At 37.9% G+C, this 21,985-nt stretch overlaps 1 protein-coding gene across 1 annotated transcript in view; it reads right to left on the bottom strand.

Annotated features, from left to right (window-relative positions):
* Positions 1 to 21,985, bottom strand: part of Dpp10 (dipeptidyl peptidase like 10) — a 706,326-nt gene that overhangs the window by 74,992 nt on the left and 609,349 nt on the right. Inside the window, exons 10-11 of the mRNA XM_055601904.1 lie at positions 15,285 to 15,382; positions 5,624 to 5,747 (exon numbers count right to left, since the gene is read on the bottom strand). Coding sequence (XP_055457879.1) covers positions 5,624 to 5,747; positions 15,285 to 15,382 — 222 coding nt within the window. The remainder of the gene's footprint in view (positions 1 to 5,623; positions 5,748 to 15,284; positions 15,383 to 21,985) is intronic.

Here is a 21,985-nt window from a genome sequence, read left to right on the forward strand (position 1 = left end):
TGAAGTGATAGGCCATGTACTGGAATTTGGGAGCCCTTTCTCACTCAAGTTGCTCTATTCTTTTGGTCAAAGTATTTTACCTCAGCAACAGAAAGGAAACAGAACTGGATGTGCATTAACGATATATATTAAATATAGTAAAGTATGTATTAAGTGACATCCTATTTCTTCCAATTCATTATGCTAGAGTTCACCATAGGTTTCAGATTCTTGTTTAGTTCTTTAATTCACACATAATTTTGGAGTCGCTCTTTTAAAATTTTCTTTGGTTATTTTATTTAACTTATCTATTCTAGGATATTTGTGACTTTCCTTTCTGTTATCATTGGAGACAAAGTCTCACTATAAGTTCAGCATGTCTTCAAACTTGTGATACTCCTGATACAACCTTCTAAATGTTAGATTATAGGCAGAAGTCTGCTTGAATTACTTTTATTAAATATTTGGTGATTCACCACATATGTATAATTTCGTTACTTTTAAAATTTAAAATTTTATTTTATTTTCTTCACTATTTATTCATTATATATCCCAATTGAAGCCCCCTCCTTCAACTCTCCCCACTCCCATCCTCCCTGGCTCTTCTCCCTATCCCCTTCCCCTAGCGTACTGAAAGGGCAAGTTCTCCATTATTTGCCATCTGTTCATAGCTTGTTAAGTCTCATCAGGATTGCCTGTATCATCTGCCTCAGTGGCCTGGCAAGGCTGCCTCATCAGGAGTGAGTGATCAAAGAGCAGTCAACTGAGTTCATGATAGAGGCAGTCCCTGCTCCTGTCACTCAGAGTGCCATATGGAGACTGAGCCGCCAACTGGCCACATCTGAGCAGGGGGTCTAGGTCCTCTCCATGCGTGGTCCTCTGTTGGTGCATCAGTCTCTGCAGTACACACTGGACTCAGATATTTCAGTTTTGTTGGTCTCCTTGGGGCTCCTGTCTCTGCCATGTCACTTTATTCCCACCCCTTTCTTCCTCCATAAGACTCCCTGCACTCTGTCGGAAGTTTGGCCCTGTATCTCAGCATCTGCTTTGATGACCTGTTGGGTGAATCATTTTAGAGAACGTTCTCTCATAGGTTCCCATCTTGTTTCCTCTCTTCCACCACTTCTGGTGTCTATCCTGCCTTGTTTAAGCATCCTCCCTTGAGTCCTCCTTGTTGTTTAGCTTCTTCAGCTCTGTAGATGGCTATCCTACATTATGCAGCTAATATCTGCTTATAAGTGAGTTAGACACCAACAAACCAAATAACCCAATTAAAAAAAGGGGTACAGAGCTAAGCAGAGAATTCTCAAAAGAGGAATATAGAATGTCAGAGAAACACTTAAAAAAATGCTCAACATCCTTAATCATCAGGGAAATGCAAATCAAAACAACTTGAAATTCCAAAACATGCTGGAGAGGATGTGGAGAAAGGGTAGTCCTCCTCCTCTGCTAGTGGGAGTGCAAACTTGTACAACCACTTTGGAAATCAATCTGGCGCTTTCTCAGCAAATTGGGAATAGTGCTACCTTAAGACCCAGCTATACCACTCCTAGGCATATACTCAAAAGATGCCCCACCATTCAATAAGGACATTTGCTCAACTATGTTCATAGCAGCTTTATTTGTAATAGCCAGAATCTAGAAACAACCTAGATGTTTCTCAATGGAGGAATGGATACAGAAATCGTGGTACATCTAAACATTGGAACACTCAGCTATTAAAAACAAGGAGATCATGAAATTTGCAGGCAAATGGATGGATCATCCTGAGTGAGATAACCCAGAAACAGAAAGACAGGCATGGTATAATGTCATTACTTTTAAACAGGGGGTTCTTGCTTTTATTTCTTTCTTATGTTTATATTTATACCTTCTTGTCCTTATATGGAACATGTAAATGCAGGAACCTGGGAGGACAGAGGATTTTGTTGAATACTTTGGACCTTGAGTTACAGGTGGTGACCAGCAGCCTGACGTGGGTGCTGGTAATTGAACTGGGGTCCTCTGCAAGTGCAGCAAGCACCCTTAGCTACAGATGCATCTCCCTAACCCTTCTTTGCTCTATTTCTATTTGAGGCTCGTGAACAGTCCTTCAGCACTAAGAATGTGCTTTTGGCTGGCAGATGGCTCAGTCATTAAAGGCTCAGGATCATAATTCTGAAGACAAAACATGGTACACATTGGTGTCGGACAAATGATTTTTTCAAATTCTACTGTTGAAATATTTTGTAGCTATCCTGGTATTTAGGCTACTGTATCACATATATCGATAGGAATATAACAGGTACGGAGTGTCATTGTTTCTCTGTCTTCCTTAGTAATTCCAGGTTCTTATGAATTTTGAAACATCATTTTAGATGTAGAGTTACTTAAATTGTCAGATCTTCCTGATTATTCAACAATGGATCATGACCAAATGACCGCTAAACACTTGCCTAATCCCATCGCTCCTGTTGGATCAACCAAAATACACGTTTCCTGTGTGATTATGTAAAACATCCTTTGAAGAAAAATCAAACTGGATGAAATCTGACAATGGCTTTATATACATCACTTTGTTCTTTTCTGGTTTATGCTGCGTTTGACAAAAAAATAGACAGTTATTATCATATTTGTGTCCTCTTATATTAATGTTGTTTTCTCTGAGGATACTTTCAATATTTTCCCTAAATTTCTGATTTGTAATAACTTGACTATGAGCTGTTTAATTATTGTTTATCTTTATATTGCTTTGGATTTAGAAAATTCTTGAACATGTTGAATACATTGTACACATTTATAGTAGGGAAATGCTGTATCACCATATTTTCAGTTTTTCTTTCTCTAGTGTATTTATCCTAGAATTATTTCACAAGTATGTCAGTTTACAGTGTTATACACGTAATTAAGGTCTTCATGGAACTCAGCTAAGAAGACAAGCAAGTGAGCGTAAAGATGTCCGTTCTCTGTGCTCTGGATGTTGGGAGTGCTGTGACCAGCTGTTTCAAACTCTTGCTGCCGTGACTTGCCCACAGTGATTAGCTATATGGTTTTTATTTTTCTCTCAGGGATTCACTTTTGTGTTTAAGTGTTTGTCCATTCTTCAACACTGTTTTATTAGGCTCATCCAGTTCATTTTTTCCCTAAAATACTGCATATTTTTCACTTGTAAAGTTTCATTTTTAATTTTGTGTTTCTATCTCACTATCAAAAAATTTCATCTGCTTGTTCCTTTAGGAAATTCATTATTAAGTTTCTTCCTAATATTTTTCAGAATTTTTGCTGCCCGAAACATTGTTACACTTGAGTATGTTCCTATAGACTATTTCCGAGGCAGTAAAACTGGCTTATAATCCTCCAAACGTATAGAATATGCTGCTTCTTATAAATTCTACATTGTTGACAGTTGTCTATTAAATTTTAATCTTTCCTTGAAAACCGTAAGCTTTTTTTTCTCTGATAGATAAAGCAATGTTTAAAGGCTGAGACAAAGACTAGAATATTTTCGCATAGATGAGTAGAGCTCTTTCTTAGACACCCCAGCTTCCGGGATCGGACTTCCTAGACAAGACTGTGATTCTTTCTGATTACACAAATGAATGAGACCTCTTTACCTCTTGTTCTTTACCAATACAAAGCTAAGGGAGAATTCATCACTAGAGCATTTGCCTATGTATCCTGTTTCTTGTATTATAACTGAAAGTTTGTTTTATATAATTTTTTTTTAGTGTTTTACCTGGGGAAGTATAACCAGTATGATTTCTCCATCACTTCCATAGCAGAAATGTGTAATTTATAAATTTCCTTAAACACGATCTGAGAATTTTTTATACAGCAATCAAACGCCGGATATAAACATTTAAACTTTTGCCCCATTTTCTTTGTCAATCACCTTAAATGTACATTTAAGTCATTTCATAGTTTACAGAAAGTGATTTTAGATATTTAAATTCAACTTATTGTTACAATAAGTGAAATAAGAGCCTTGTCCACTTTTATTTATTTTAGGGAAAGAAACACCACCCTAGAACTAATATGAGCTATACTTTAGAGAAGTGGCCTCTCTAAAATGGGAAGGATACTTCTTTTTCTTTTTTTCCATTGGATTTCTGGGTAGAATTTTCATTTATTATTTTTCTTCTTTAATTTTTATTATTAGTTTCATTTTACTAACTCTGTATCTCAGCTGTATCTATTCCCTCATTCCCTCCCAATCCGACCCTCCCTCCCTCCTCTCTTTCCTGCCTCTTTCAAAGTCCACTGATTGGGGAGGACCTCCTCCCCTTTCATCTGACCCTGTTTTATCAGGTATCTTCAGGACTGGCTGCAAAGTCCTCCTCTATGGCCTAGCAGGACTGCTCCTCCCTTGGGGAATGGGGAGGTCAAAGAGCCTGCCATTGAGTTCCTGTTAGAAATAGTCCCTGTTCTTTAATAAAATAGTACTTTATTGTGGAAAACCAATTGGTTACTGAGCTACATCTGAACCACGGGCTACATCTGAACAGAGGTTCTAGATTATATCCACATTCATACATGGTCCTTGGTGGAGTATCAGTCTCAAAAGACCCCTGTGCCCAGATATATTTGGTCCTTGTGGAGCAACTATCCTCTCCACGTCATACTAACTCCGCCTTCTTTCATATGATTCCCTGAACTCTGCCGAAGTTTTGGTTATGAGTCTTAGTATCTGCTTTGATAGACTGCTAGGTAGAGTCTTTCAGAGGCCCTCTGTGGTAGGCTTCTGTCCTGTTACTTGTTTTCTCCTACATCCAGTTTCCATCCCATTTGTCTTTCTATGTGAGGATTGATCATCTTACCCCGGGTCTTCTTTCTTGTTTATCTTCTTTAGGTGTATAGATTTCATTATGTTTATCCTATCTTATATGTCTATATAAATGAGTATATACCATGTGTGTCTTTCTCAGAAAAGGATGCTTCTGATAATATCAAGCCAAAGACAAAATATGAACAGAAATTCTCAATTGAAAAGAGCTCCATAAGGTTTAAACCACCTATGTGCAGTGGACATGTATTCTCTAATTTCTTTAAGAGCTAATTGTGTTTACCTTTACTTATTCTTGATATCACTCATATCAAAAATTGAAAGATGTAAGGGTATAGGTTAAAGTGTATACCTGTGTTTATCATTTTAGGCATATATGTTTGTGGTATGTATGTATGTTCATTTATACATGTGTGCACATGCATGTAGAGTCAAAGGATGACACTGAGTATCTTATTGTTCTCTATGTTACATACTGAGGCAGGGTCTCCTGTTGAACGTGGAACTCAGGAAGTGTAGATAGCCAAGCTGCTCTTCTAATCCCTGTCTCCAGCTTCCAAATGCTAGAATTACAAGGGACTAACTACCCTTGCCTGGAATTTACTGGGTGCTCAGGTACTTGACACTGTGTGGAAAGCATCTCATTCTCTAAGACACTTCCTCAGCCACAAAGGTATAGACATTCAAGTATTTGTATCCTTTTCTACTACTGTTGTAAGTAATATATATAATATTTATATATCATATTTATAATACAAATAATATATTTATATTAAAATTTGTCTTAAAGCTTTTGTGTGAAACCATAGCAAATCTGCCTTCCATAGCAGTGACTCCTCACCCCTTTACCTTACACGAAAGATGGAAGTAAGTCACACTCACCCTACTGCATGCCCCGGTAGTGGACTCACAGACCGTGAGGATGGAGATGTTCTGAGGCCGATTCAACCACCTGACCACTGTCCTCGTGTTGCTCACCCACTTAACCATGGTGATGTAATATTCTCTAGTTTGGAAACAAAAACATAAAATTTATGTTTAGAGCATGAGAATCAGTACAATGCCAGTAAGAGCAATGTGCTGTTTATATGTAATAAGGGAAGTATTGTAGAATGCTGTACTCCATGTACACATATAAACATACATGAACAAGAGCACTCATGTTCTTGTTTAAATATTTGAAGATACAATTTCAAATAAACATGAATGTATATATAAAGCTATCCATATCTGCACAAAAATAAAGATGATAGTAGAAAACATCTAAGAATGAGTTGTTTATCATAAAAGCCATTTTTGGAAACATAGAATCTACCAGATACTTGATATTTTGAAAAAAAAATATTGATTGGGAGTAGTGTGTGGAAAACAAGTACATAATTTTAGCATTACGCTGCACTTTGTTAAAAGAACAACTAATAGCCATTAGAAATCAAAACTTAAATCTTGGCTTACTGGTTACTCCTTCAGCACAAACTTCAGGTATTATCTTATGTATTAAGTCTTCAGCTACAGGGGCAATAATTGTATGTGTGATGAATAATCTTCTTTTCAACTAGCCACTGTGTTTTAGAAAATCATGATCTCTACACAACTTTGTGAGAGTGTTTCCATTCCATAAGCTGAAGACTGAGTAAAAAGAGAATGTGAGCTGAGCGCCAGCAATCATTTCCCTGTGCTTCCTGCCTGGATGCTATGGGCTTCGTGCCCCTGCTTCCATGACTCCTCCTCCCCCTGACCCCAGCATGCACTGTTTCCTTCAACTGGGAGCCCAAATAAACCCTTCCTTTCTTTTTAAAAGAAGATTTATTTTCTTCTGTATATGGGATTTTTGTCTACATGTACATCTATCTACACATTAGAAGCGGTCATCTGATCCCAAAAGACTACATTATAAGTGTTTCTGAGACAGCATGTGGGTGTTGGAAATTGAACTCAGGACATCTGAAACAGCAGCCAGTGCTCTTAACCACTGAGCCATCTCTCCAGGCCCCTTCTTTTCTTTAATTGCTTTTATTAGATATTTTTATCACAGTAACAGGAAAAGTGACTAATACAGTGGAGTTTGTTTTCATCAGTTGTGAATTAACTGGTTCGCCTTTTAGTCACAATATTTTTTTTATAATATTGTTATTCATCTTGCTTCAAACATTTGAAAATGGAAATTAGTCAAACTATTGCATCTGACTGGATATTAAAATTTTAGCATAGAAAGAACATTAATTACTGGTATAATTATTTCCTCAAAGTGATGGGAGATTGTTAGAAATGTGTAATATAAATTTATTTACAAAATATTTTGATTTTGTGTTTAGAAATTAATATAACGTGTCATAAAACTCTGAGCTTTCACACCTCTCACTAAGCCCAGCCATCATAGTTTGATATATGATAAAAAGGAAAAGCAGCAATCTTTCTAGATACATCCCCCATTCCATAACAGAGGAGTAGCATTAAAAACAAACTACTTGTCAGAGACAGTCCCTCTGTGCAGGGTTTCCAGGCCATCTCCATGAGTGGTCCTTGGTTGGAGTATCAGTTTCAGAAAAGACCCCTGTGCTCAGACTTTTAGGATCTGTCACTGTCCTTGTGGAGCTCCTGTCCTCTCCGGGTCTTACTATCTCCCACTTCTTTCATAAGACTCCCTGAACTCTGCCCAAAATTTGACTATGAGTCTCAACATCTGCCTCGATACCCTGTAGGGTAGAGCCTTTCAGAGGCCCTCTGTGGTAGGCTCCTGTCCTGTTCCCTGCTTTCTCCCTGCTCTGATGTCCATCCTCTTTGCCTTTCTGTATGGGGATTGAACATCTTAGCAAGAGTCCTCCTTCCTGATTAGCTTCCTTAGGTGTACAGATTTTAGTATGTTTATCCTATATTATAGGTCTACTATCCATTTATGAGTGAGTATATAACCTGTGTGTCCTTCTGCTTCTGGGGTACTTCACTCAGGATGATCTTTTCCAGTTCCCACCATTTTTTGATCACATACCCCTGAGGGGGGAACAGTCTTAGCAGGCCAAAGAAGAAGAAAATGAAGCCTCTACTGATAAGACCTGATATACCAGGATCAGCGGGAAGGAGAGTAGGACCTCCCCTATCAGTGGACTGGGAGAAGGACACAGGTGGGGAAAGGGGGGATGGGATTGGGAGGGGAGGAGGGAGGGAGGTACAGGGGGGATACAAAGTGAGTAAATTGTAACTAATAAAAATAAAATAAAAAAGAGTAAAAAAATGGCATGAGCCCTAAAAACAAACAAACAAAAATGACTTTAAAAGTGACATATGTGTTTTTTGTCTTAAAACTGATGTTTAGTGGTTGCAGAGCTGTCCTAGCAGTTAATGGTGCTTGGTGAACTGTACTGAAGAAGATAGTATTTAAGCACCCAGCACCCTCATAGGACAGCTTAACCCCTCCTGTAACTCCAACTCAGGGATCTAATGTCCTCCTCTGGCCTGTAAAGTACTACACTCATGTGGCATACATGTGCACACAGATAAATAAGAGAAAAAGAAAACTAAATTTGTTTTTGTTTGTGATAGTAAAATTATTATTTATAGCTAGTACAACATGATACAACAAATCTTTTGTTCTACGATAACTCTGGCTAAGAGAACTAGATATATGAACGCACATTTTTGAATGCATTTCTGAAGAGCTACAGTTCCCTATAAAAATATCTGGTGACATGAAGATGTCACCAGAAGGACAAGTATGACTTTCCATAGACTGATGTCTGACAAATAGTCTTCATATCTGTTTAAAACATCTGGAAGCTTTCACAAGCAGCTTATCCCTGTTTATAAATTGCCAAGAAACTCAGAGAAAGCATAAAACCACATCCTCAAAGCAGTTAATGGGGCAGCATTGAAACACACCAGAGCTGGCTTGGATATATTCTTTTTGGGGGGGGCGGAGAAGGGGATAAATGCTTTGATCAATTCACTGGGCCAGGCAGTCCTACAAGGAAGAGTGTCTGCTCCACTTTCAAAGTTTTGTCTCAACAAATTTATTTTGAATATGTGGTTATATTTAGCAGTGTGACCACTAGGATGTCGAAAGGGCCTGGAGAGGCTTAAGGGTGGGACATATGATTCTTGTCAAACAAACAAAGGAAGGGGGTTCAAACTATACACACTTCTAGACAAAAAACGTGTGTATCTACAAAGACACACAAACGGAAATGGAAGCATCAACCTTTAGCATAATATATAAAATTAAGCTTTTATAGAAAAGAATTGTGTGCCCCATACACAACCAGGAAAAGAAAGGATGTATTATAACAGTTCAGATAATCTTGAAGGGCATATATATGTGTCTAAAGTTGTAATAAAATTAATATGAATATTATACAAGTACCACAGTCTTTATTTATTCATCAGTTGAGGGACATCTAGGCTGTTTACAGTTTCTGGCTATTACAAAAAAAAAAAAAAAAAAGAAAGAAAGCTGCTTTTAACATCTTTGAGCAAATGTCCTTGTGGTATGGTGGAGCAACATTTGAGTATATGCCTGGTAGTGGTATAGCTGTATCTGGAGGTATACCTATTCCCAAATTTCTCAGAAACTACCAGATTGTTAACGACAATGGTTGTATAAGTTTGCACTCCCACCAGCAATGGAGGAGTGTTAGCCTTTCTTCACAACCTTGCCACCATGATCATAGGCATCCTGATGGATGTAAGATGGAATCTTAAGGTAGTTTTGATTTTCATTTCTGTGATGACTAAGGACATTGAAATTTGTTTAAGTGTTTCTCAGCCATGAGAGATTCCTCTGTTGAGAGTTCTGTCTAGGTCTATACCCCATTTTTTAAAATTTATTTTATTTTTAATTACACTTTATTTACTTTGTATTCCCCCCTCTAATTCCCTCCCTCTTCCCCTTCCAATCCCTCCCTTCCTCCTCCTTCTCCATGCATGCCCTTCCCCAAGTCCACTGGTAGGGGAGGGTTTCTTTTTCTTCCTTCTGATCCTAGTCTGTTAGGTCTCATCAGGAGTGGCTGCATTATCTTCCTCTGTGGCCTGGTAAGGATGCTCTCCCCTCAGGGGAGGTGATCAAAGAGCAGGCCAATCAGTTCATGTCAGAAGCAGTTCCTATTACCATTACTATGGAACCCACTTGGACACTGAACTGCCATGGGCTACATCTGTGCAGGGGTTTTAGGTTATCTCCATGCATGTTACTTGGTTGGAGTATGAGTCTCAGGAAAGACCTCTGTGTTCAAATTTTTTGGTTATGTTGCTTTCCATGTGGACCTCCTGTCCTCTCCAGATCTTACTATTTCCCACTTCTTACATAAGATTCCCTCCATTCTGCCCAAAGTTTGGCCATAAGTCTCAACATCTGCTTTGATAGTCTGCAGGGCAGAGCCTTTCAGAAGCCCTCTGTGGGAGGCTCCTAACTTGTTTCCTGTTTTCTTCTTCCTCTGGTGTCCATACTCTTTGCTTTTCTAAATGGGGATTGAGCATTTTAGTCAGGGTCCTCCCTCTAGATTAGTTTTCTAGGTATAAATATTGAGGTTTATCCTATATTATATGTCTATATGTGTGAGTATATGCCGTGTGTCTTTCTGCTTCTGGGACAGCTCACTCAGGATGATCCTTTCCATTTCCCACCATTTACATGCAAATTTCATTTATACCCCATTTTTTTGAGCTTTCAATTCTTCTTTTAATTTTATTTTTCTTATTAGTTACTGAGTTTTTTTTTTATTTAAACTGTTATTTTATTTGTAGAGTTCTTTATATATTCTGGACATTAGCCCGATGCCAGATGTAGGGTTGCTGAAGATCATTTCTCAGTCTGTAGTCTGTTGTTTTGTCCTACTTATAGTGTCCTTTCCCTTGCAGAAACTTTTCAGTTTTATAAGGTCCCATTTATTAACTGTGGATCTTAGCGCCTGAGCTGTTGGTGTTCTATTCTAGAAGTTGTCTCCTGTGCCAATGAGTTCAAGTCTAGTCTCTGCTTTCTCTTCTATTAGATTTACTGTACTTGGTTTTTTGTTGTGGTCTTTGGTCCATTTGGATTTGAGTTTTGTGCAGGGTGATATATACGGATCTATTTGCATTCTTCTACATGAAGACATCAAGGTTGAGGGGATGGCTGAACAAAAGATGGTTCTACTTGAAACTCACTCACAGAAGAGTGCCAATCCCTGAGACTATTAAAGTTATTCTGCTATGCTTTTAGACAGGAGCCTAGCATAACTCCTCTGAGAGGCTTCACCTAGCAGCTGATGGAAACAGATGCAGAGACCCATAGCCAAACATTAGATAGAGCTCAGAAAGTCCTATGTAAGAACTGGGGGAATTATTGTAGGAGTTGGAGGGGTCAAGGATTCCACAAGAAGACCTACAGAGTCAACTAACCTGGGCCTTTAGGGGCTCACAGAGACTAAACACTAACTAAAGATCGTGCAGGGCTGGAAAGACAGCTCAGAGCTTAGAGGAACTTGTTGCCATCTCTACAAGGAGAGTTCATTTCCAGGCTCCAGACTGTGGAAGGAAGGAGAGAACTGACTCCAGCAAGCTGTCCTCAGACCTCCGCACATATCTCCACACAAGTGTGTACACAAAACAAAATTTAAAAATGCATCTCTTTCTCAAAAATGTCAATGATTTTTAATGTCTTCGTGACTCATCATAAAAAAATATTTTTGCTAGCACTAAAGCACACCCTACCTATGTTTTCTAGAAAAAGTATCCAGTGCTCGTTGCACCTTAAACTAATAGTGTGAGCATTTTCAGAAAAACCTCTACTTCTCCAGAAGATATAAACCATCTTACCTCCCACTGGGTTTGGTTCTAGAAGGAACTGGACCTTTAATTTAGGTCCTCTTAAGCTGCATTCTATTAAGAATCATCACATAGTTAAAAAAATAAAAGTGAGATGCATGATGATACAATGTGTGTAAACAGAATTTATGCTGAAGAAATCCTGTATTCATGATCTATGCTCATTTGATCACACAACTTAACAGGGTCAGGCATGAATTAATGAAAATTAATAAATAAAATGTAGAGAGCGAAATGAAAGTAGAGATTATAGAAAGAAACTGACTTTCCCCAAGGTACCAAACAGTTTTTGTTTAAATCAATTTGGTTTCAATTTTTTTCTAAATTTAATACAATAGTGTAAATATATTTTTATCATATCCACTCTTCCCTGCCCAGGTCCAACTCTTCTGAACATTCACTCCCACATGATCCTCTCAAATCCAAATCCATGCTCTCTCTCTGTCTCTCTCTCTCTGTGTATGTGTGTGTGAACATCTATTCCACTGAATATGGTTGATGAAGTCAGCATATATCTTGGTGGAGGGCTGACCACTTGGATATGAGCAGCCTATCACTGGACCTATTACTAAAGAAGACCGACTCTTTCCTTCAGCAGCTGTAGACCTTCCAGAGCTCAACTACGAAAGGCCTTTGGGACTTTCTCCTATTCATGCGGCAACAATGACAGGAATGTCCTAGCGCAGGCAACCATATTGCACCCTGATGGATGCAGGGTCCCTATCAGTGCACTATGAATAGTTTCCTTCAGATGTACAAGGCATCACCTTATGCTCCCTACCCAACTCAACTCCTTGTCCCCAACTTGAGCCCCTCTTTCACTTTCCACACCATTTCCTTAGTTTCCTTATCCCTCTGAATGGTTCATTTCTGTTTCCTGGCCTCTACCCAAATCCTTTTCTCTTCTTTTTTTAAATCTTCATTGTGATTTTGTTCTGATTTGCTTTGAGACAAGGTATCACATAGCCCAGACTGACTTCAGACTTCCTGGACACCAAGGCTGATTTTGAACTTCTGAGACCATCCTGCCTTCACCTTCCAAGGCTGGACTTAAAGGCATGCATCACTGCATTCACTTTTTGTGTGTTTATTATTGAACCAAGGACTTCGTGAATGCCATGCTAGCATTCTACCAACAGAGCTATATTATCAGGTCCTCTAATGCTTTGATCTGATTGTTTTTATCATATAAGAACTCAAGAAGAAAAGGGTAAAGGAATAACAATAATAATTTCTCTAATTGCTTCATCTTTTATTGTTTGAGGATTTCATACATGTACATAACCATTTTGATTAAATGTGTCTCCCCTTCTTTCCCTCCAGTTGCTCTCACTGTGACCCCACATGCTTCCTTCTCATCTTCATGTGCTTTTGAAAAATTTCCCACATTTGCTTAGTGCTGCCTTTATGTACATCTACTGGAGCAAGCTTCTCAGAAGCCTCATTCTTTAAGAAAATTGACAGCTCTTCACTCAGCAGCCATTACCAGGCACTAGCTCCTGTGTGAGAGGCACCATGACATCTCTTCCTCATAGGTGCTAGGATTCCTGCTGGCTTCATCTTGTACAGGTCTTGTAGCTATTTGTTTACATATGACTAAATCACTCATGTCTTCTAGACCAGGCTCAGAAATAGAACTTTCTCTTTGCTTCCTTTAATCCTACAACAGCCTATTTGTCAATTCTAAAACACTTTTTTTTTCATTTTTTTTATTCCAATGAGAAAGTTTATTTAATTTGTGGGAACAAAGGCTATTTGGAGAAATGGCTCAGGATTAAGAGCATTGGCTGATCTTCCAGAGGACCTGAGTTCAATTCCCAACATCAAATACAGAAGCTCACAACTTTCTGTACCTCCAGTTCCTGTGGATCCAACTCCTTCACAGGGTTATTCATTTAGGCAAAACACCAAATGCAGATAAAAATATGTAAATAAAAAATTAAAACAAATTAAGTTTTTCTATTTTAATGTGTGTAAAGTATTCTGAAATTGGATGAAATGGTTTTATCCTTTTGAACTGGTGCTACCAAGTGGTGCTGAGATTCTACCATACATACTCTTTTTCTCTGTGTTTTATCTTCCCCATTCATCAAAAAATAAATTTATATTAGATAATTAAAGGGAGCCTTTACTCAGAAGCATTACACAACTTATTTTTAAATAATAACTTCCATAGACATCACAGTGTACTATCTGTAAAATATGCCCAACTATGATTACATTTCCTGAAATATGTCAACATTCAAATCAATTTGTCTACAACCAGACACTTTGAGTTGATTATAGAAATTATCAAAACAAACATTAACTTAACCCCATCTCATCCAGCATAGTGTGGATTATGCTATACTCAGATACATGTAGCTTTGTTATAAACAACACATCCAAACAAGGGGTGTTTGATGGATTGTAAATGACAAGAGATAGGTGAATTCTTAACAGTGAGACGAGTCTTCAACAGTAGCTAGTGGATTTGTCTCTACATCCTTGGTAAACTGATTATAACACCAAATGAAGCTCCTTAGTAATTTGAGACATTTAATACTTCAGTGTGCTAATGCTAATCTGGTTGGTGTTGACGATGTTTCCAACATTAAATTCAAGTCTTGGACACATGTTTCCTTTATCTTGATACAGTTATTCAGGTGTGTGCCTGACACAGTGTATGTGTTTGGGGATGAAGGGAGAGAAGGCAACCTCACATGTCATTCATCTCCTCTTATTTTTGCTGTTCACCACTGTGGTCTCCAGGGTTGTTGGCCCATGAACTTCCAGTTATTCTTTTGTTTCTAGCTCCCATCTCACCATGGGTGCACTGGAACTATAGGCTACACATTATTACATCTGTCTCTATGTGTGTTCTGGGGATTTAAACTCTGTCCTCAGTAGATTTACCTACTGAGCCTTCTTCCCTCATCCTATTCAAATGTTCTTAAAGCAAATTGTACTTCATCCAATTGCTCTGCTTGCAGAAGAACACAAAATGGTAAGATAAATTACACACAGTTTATAGAACATTTAATTTTCTAAGTTTTTTATTTTTGTTTTTGTTTGTTTGTTTATTTTTAACCAGAGCTCATGTAGCCCAGGGTAGCCTGGAACTCCTTATGTAGCTTAGGATGATCTTGAACTTGAGATCCTCCCCGTTCCTCTCCTCAAGACCTGGGATTGCAGATGTGTACCACCATATCTGTAACATCTAGGGCTTAGTGCATGTCAGGCAATCACTCCACCCCTGAGCTCCAGTCACAGTCCCTCACCCTACCCTTCTAAAAAACACCATTTAAAAAGAAGGTGCTGCAGTGGGTTCTGGGAGGGGCTCTCCTTTTCTGAGGAGAAGGGAAGGGGAAATAGAGGGAAGTGGGTGAGAGGAAGGGACCCAGAGGAGGGGTCGCGGTAAGATGTAAATTAAAAACATAATAAAATAAAAAGAATGGCGTAACTGTTCTCTAGGAGAAAATGCAGTGGAAAATTAACTTCTCTTCCTCTCCTTTGAATCTCCAGCAAAAGACTCTATCATTAGTATCTTTTATCATTTTGTTGTACCTCTAATCACCTTGAAACTAAACACTTCTTGGGAACAGCCAGACACCCAGAATGACTTCATTCCCAACTGATAGAGGCAACCTCAGCTTCATTTTCAAGTGGAATTGTGGCACTGATCACATCATTGTCGAAATTGCAACAAAATGATAATTGGATGGGAGATATCTATTTTCCCCTTAAAAGTGGAATTGAAATTGCCTACCTTGATTTAAAAATGTCGGGTGGCATCAGCTCCAAAGTATGAGTGGGTCCATACAGGTTTACAACATATAACTTCACTGTTGGGTTCACTTGACCTGCCTTTGAGAAAATAAAAGCTGTAATATGTAATATATAAGCATTAGACTATATTAAGACAAATAATAGAAATTTTAACTAGTTTAATCTCTATTTGTCTGTCTGACTCTGTTTCTGTCTCTCTCTCCCTCTCTGTCTCTCTCTCTCTCTCTCTCTCTCTCTCTCTCTCTCTCTCTCTCTCTCTGTGTGTGTGTGTGTGTGTGTGGCCTTTACTGGGTGTAAAAAGTTTAATTTCTTCAAAATATAAATTATTTTTAAATTCAACCACTTGATTACTTTCAATTGTTTTTTTCATATTGCTGCTTCTAGAAGATTTTAGTCAGACAATTAAAGGTTATGGGGAATCAGGGAGGGTTTATTCATTAGGCGGTGCTATTGTGCTTGATTTGCAAAGCTCTAGAAAAGCTGGACATGCAAAAGAGCCAGTAGACCAAGAGATTGCTACCATCATAAAATAAGGATGGCAGTGTGAACCCTTCTATTGGCAGAGAAGAGAGGGAAAAGGGGGAAGCTAAAGAAAAGGGAAATAATACACTCAAAAAGATGTGGGGAATGGAAGGAAACGGGGAGAGGAGTAAGGACAGGGATCAGAAAATGGAAAGAGAGAGGTAAAAGAAGGAAACAGGAAAGAAAAGGAAAGGGAAAAGAAAGCAGAGAGAGAGGAAAACCTCACCCACAAGGATTACAGAAATCCTACCAGGAACAGACTGTTATATGTTGTTCTCTGATCTACACATGTATGCCAACACACAAATATACACATAAATAAATGTATTTTAAAAATAAATACATAAATATTAAAAATCTTCACATGGATCAGATAGAATGTGTTTAAAAATCAAAAGAGCCTAATGGATTTCATTGTATTACTATGCCCTGTCTTTCTCTTTAAGCTTTGCTGATTGCTAAATGGGTGACTCATATATTTAAATAACCCTTGAGAGGTGCAGAAACAATCCTCTCCTAGTCTGTGTCAGAAGAGTAGAAATGCATGTATAATTTGGTTTCAGTTAATCAACATTCCATTAAGGGAAAAATGACCACCAAGTATGGTGGCTGATACAGTTCCAGTCTGTAGCATGTTCTAAAGGATCATGACCTAGGTTTGTCACTCCTTCAGCACAAAGATTATTCTAATCATTTTCTAGATGAAAATAGGATAGTAAAGTGAGCTCACTAATACCAAGAATGCTGGAATTAAACACACATACTAGTTGTGCTTTCTGTTAAGTCCCAGACAATGACAAACTAATGGTTGCCAAATACTCTGTGAGCCAGAAAGAGGGGTGATGGTGAACTCTCTCTCGATTAGGTCTCAACCAATTTCCATAGGCGAATTAAAGAATGACCTCATGCTGGGACTGGGGAGATTCTTCAGTTGTTAGATCATGTGCCACACAAGCACAAGTACTACAGTATGGCTCTCCAACATCTGCGTAAATAGGAGGTAGGCTTGGTCATTGTCTTTTGCTGCCAAGACTCAGAGAGGCTGTTTCTGCACATTTAGTAATCAGTAAAATTTAAAGGGGAAACTGGGCACACTAATGCAATATAATTATAGTCCAGAAGGTAGAAAAGTGATCTCCAGAGAAAGTAGGCTAAAAAGACCAGCCATATCAGTGAATTCCGGGTTTTACTGGGAGACCCTACATCAATGAGTAAGAGGAAAGAACAGTTTAGGGTGATCCCTGACATTAACCTTGGGCCTTCACCTACACGCACACATGCAAACATGCAAAAGCAAAGGAACTCCATGAATACTAAAAGCAATTATGGGGGTAATAATTCATTTAAGTTTTGTTTGGTAATTTCTCTAGCTAGATCAAGTGAGTTAAAACGTAAACCTTTTTATGATGCAACTTGACCATATAAACTCTTCATTGCGAGCGGCACCAATTTACCTCATCTGGGGCCTTACAAACACAGATCCCTGGTCCCTGCTCACAGACCTAGAATCAGAATCTTCAGGTGTGGAGCTACATATCTGTGTTTTATCTAGAGTTCCAAGTGATCGGGAAACATTTTGCTAGCACTGTTCAAAGTCTGTGTCTATTCTATACCTGTTTCCTACAATCATGTACCATCTACATTGTCTATCATCACCTATTTGTCATTTACCAGTAAACATCGCTCATGTATTATCATCTATTCATCATTTATTAAGCATTTATTAATCTTTTTTCCCTATTACATGCTTATTATTTATGTCAATTATCTATCACCTAACATATCTATCATATATATCTGTATCTCTATCATTTCTCATAAACTCATTATTTATGTTCTGTCTACCTAGCTATCACCTATCTAATCTAGCTATAATCTATTAGTCTATCAGATAATATCTTTCACTTATCTTCTGACATATATTTTTCACCTATCTATTGTCTATCACATATAATCTAACTGTCTTAGTTAGCATTACTGTTGTTGTGATGAAACAGCATGACCAAAGCCAACTTGAGGAGAAAGGGTTTATTTCACTCATAGTTCCATATAACTGTTCATCATCAAAAGCAGCAAGGACAGGGACTTACACAGGGCAGGAACCAGGAGTCAAAAATTGATGCAGATGACATAGAGGGTACTGGTTATTCCTTGCTCAGGCTACTTTCTTGTAGAATCCAGGACCACCAGCCCCGAATGACATTACCCATAATTGCCTGGGCCCTCCACAGTCAATCACTAATTATGAAAATACCCTACAGCCATGCCTTATGGAGGCCTTTTTTTTTGTTTTTTTTTTTTTTTTCAAATCTCTCTAGCCAGAGCTAGACAGAGCTAGAACTATTGCTTCCATTATAGCTTTTGAGATAGTAACTTGTGGCCTTTTGGAATTGAAAAGCACAGAGAGTGGATTCTCTTTTTAATATTACTTAATTATTTATTATAATTTATTCATTTTGTATCCCAGCTGTAGCCCCCTCCCTCATCTCCTGCCAGTCCCATCCTTCCTCCCTCTTCTTCTCCTATGCCCCTTCCTTCTCCAATGATAGGGAGGTCCATGGAGCCTTTTTAAAAATTGTAATTCCCCTCCTCTCAGATGACTCTAGTTTATATCAAGTTGACATAAAACTATTCAGCACACTATAATCATTTCTTTGTCATCTGTCATCTATTATCAAACTATCAGTTATTTTCTATCATGTCTGTTCTGTAACCTCTCTCTCACCTATCATCTATTCATTTTATACAAGTATCACTTTTTTGTGAACTACTATCTGCCTGTCTATGTATCTATCTATCTATGTATCTATCTATCTATCTATCCATCCATCTATCATTTATCTATCTTCTATCCAAGAATACACCTCTCATCTTCCTAGCTAAGCACATCTGACTAGCCATGTGAAGTTAGTTTTCATGAGACTGGATCCAGAGGGGCTAAAGATTACCTTTAGCACAAGGTTAACATGACCATTGCAGGTGAATGAAATGTATTTTAAGATCTGGATGATCTAAATCTATGAGTCAGAGGAATCTATGTTCAAAGTTGGCTCTGTTATAATGTACCATAAAGTATGTGAATAAAACTCTAATGCAAAATTTACTTGATTTTCCAAACGGAGACAGATTTTCATCTGAGAATATGCCAAAAAGCAAACATTGTGAGAAAAAAAAATGTTTTCTTTCTGTGGATAAAATGTCATGCTTTTGTTACATTAAGTAAGAAAGAGATGACTAAATAAACTATCCAAAAAGGATATGGCAATGCATTAAATGACTGATTTTTTAAGATCCAATTCTTACCTAGTTAGAAAAAATTGTGATTATATTTTTATCATTTAATGCACCATCTAGACAAATAGGAGCATTAGATTGGATTTGATTTTCCTGTGAACAATTACCAATAGTTTATGATTTACTTGGCCAAAGACACACAAACACTGACAATTTCTTCCAGGGACTCTACCACTGAAACTGTAAGTTTGCACCTGTGCAGGATGACTGATAACCCAATCAACTTCCACCCAAATGCAAATTAAACACTGTACTCTGGAGGCCATTTTTAGATAAAGGCACCTCAGTAAAGCGTCAGACTGCCTCCCAAATTTGGCTATTCAGCATTTCATAATCGCAGTTACAATTTTACTTTTCCATGGAGTTTGGAATTAAGCAAACCCACTGCGTTCATTTTCACCTTTTAATATTCGTATCGTTCATCAAGTGTGCAAATTAGAGAGCTCATCTTTGCTTTCAACAGTCCCATTCGCCAGAAAGACTGCAAATCCACAGAATCCCTTCCTCCATGATTCTGAAATGCAAGCCTCAATAATAATTAACCTTGTTTTACTGGCAACTAAATTGTCATTAAATGAGATAATGTTTTAATTAAGAAGATTAACCTGAGGTTACAGAGAAAGAACTCTGCATCTCCTTTGTGCTGAGTTGCTAATGATAGGGTATTTTATGAGCACCAAATCATGCTGAATTAAATAAAATCCAAATATATTTGTTTGGTGTAAGTGTTTCATCAGTAGATCTGATCATGCTGAGTTTTGCTGCACCAGTTTTTAAATCTAGCTTAATTTAAGCAGCAATTTAATAAGAACTGGGCATTATCTCCATTTCTAAAGTGTCACTTTCTGAAAGTTTAGTGTATGCAAATTGAAGCTGCCTTGTTATGGGGAAACTAAAGATCATTTAGCACTGGGGTGGAAAAAGAAAAAGTTTAAAAATTAAACAACCTACTCAAAGAAAGACTGAAATTCCATGTGAGTGGAAGGACCCAAACCCTAACTTTCTTTCTTGAAATGGTGTCTTAAGTACACAGGTGGTTATCTCAAATAAAAAGCCACACCCAGACAAGGGTACCTTTCCTTAGCTGTGTCTGGTAGAATGCCTGTTCTTCTTCCTCTTTCTTTTTATTATAGACTTGTGGGCATGTGTGTGACATGAAGGTCATTTGTGTATGCATGCAGAGGACAAGGTACTACCTCAGTATCAACCTCAGAAACACAGTTCACATCCTTAGAAACAAGAGTCACTCATTGTCTGGAACTCTCCAAGAAGGCTAGCTGAGCTGGCCATCGAGTCCCAGGAATCTACTTCTCCAGTGCTAGGATCAGAAGCTTGAGACACCAGGCCTAGATTATTTTACTGGATATCCAATGACTATCAAAGTCCAGTCCTGACGCATGGGAGCAAATGGTGGGCAATGTCCTTAGCTCCAGGTTTTAGTTTTAATACTTTCATTGGCAGTCAGTGCCACTCAGTATCTTAATCACAGTGTGCTCCCGTCTTGATGTGCTGAAACTATTTGCTCTCTCTATATACAGCTGAGTCTCTATCTATAAGGGGTGCAAATGGACACATCCGCATCTGTGATTGATAGGCAGGTGTTAAGGTGCTTCTATGAAAATAAATGTCGATCTCTAGGAGCTTTATTTAAGTAATTTTCCTATCCTGAAATAGATGTGATTCATCAAAAAGTTGTATTTTTAAAAAATTATGGGTAGATGTTGTGATGATGTGTGTCTAAGCACGTGCATGTATCTGCAGGGTCCAGAAGATGGAATCAGAGTCTCTGGAGCTGTAGTTATAGATAGTTGCAAGCTACCCAACATGGGTGCCAGGAACAGAACCCAGGTGCCCTCTAAGAGCATAAAATGCTATAACTACTGAGCCATCTAGTTAGCTCATAGTTATGCCTTTTAAAAAAGCAATTAACCTTTTAGGATCTCTGCCTATCCATTTTTGAAAAATAAGTGATAGCAAGAGAGATTAAATGAGGAAAAAATGGTAGCCTTTCTCAAAATAAAATAAAATGTTTTTACTAATACCTATTATACATTTGATTAATAGATACACAGCGTCATGTCTAATAAAGTCACAAATTATTAAATGATAAGCTATCTATAATTATGTTGTCTCTGAGTTCCCGTTGACATATTTTAATTTTCTCAAATATTTATATTTTCCCATTTACGAGTCTCAGTTTTTTTTTTCCTTGGTGCAACCTGAGACTGTCTATAGCTGAGAGGGTAATGTGAAGACATAGCTAAGCACATTATTTTAAAAATGAAAATCAATTGCAATCCCCACTCTTGAGAAATAAATCACTGTGTTATATCTTCCACGGAACTGCTCTGATTGCTTTGTGCACTGAGCAGCTACACATGCCTTTTATACACTAGTTCTCCACCTTTTGTGTAATCACTAGACAAGATTTCACTACCGTTATTAAATTATGCAAGGAAAGAATTAATATACTGGAGAAGAATGCTCAGTTTATCTAAGTTGTATAAAGGGCTGGTATGTTCTTTTCAAGCTCAAACCAACACCCACAAAAACATGGCTGACCTTATAATTGTGAAAAGGTAACAAAAATTGTTTTTCTTAAGTATGATGAAAATATCATGTGAATAGGAGTCTTTTTTAGGGGGGAGACAGACTGTCATTTACTGAAGATCTCTGACTTGGTACCTTCTAAACTTTATCAAGTGAATATCAAGAATATATTTTCCAATAATGGAAGCTCATTCTTGTCAATACTTTGTCCAACACTAAAGCACTGGAAGGGTGAGGTGACATCAGGACCTAGAGACATTCTGTTGTTTTAGCAATATTAATGTTCTCCACGGTTCTCAACACACAAGCCTCATA

The sequence above is a fragment of the Psammomys obesus genome, unplaced genomic scaffold (genome assembly GCF_907164565.1).
Source record: "Psammomys obesus unplaced genomic scaffold, mPsaObe1.curated_primary_1811, whole genome shotgun sequence".
Lineage (NCBI taxonomy): Eukaryota > Metazoa > Chordata > Mammalia > Rodentia > Muridae > Psammomys > Psammomys obesus.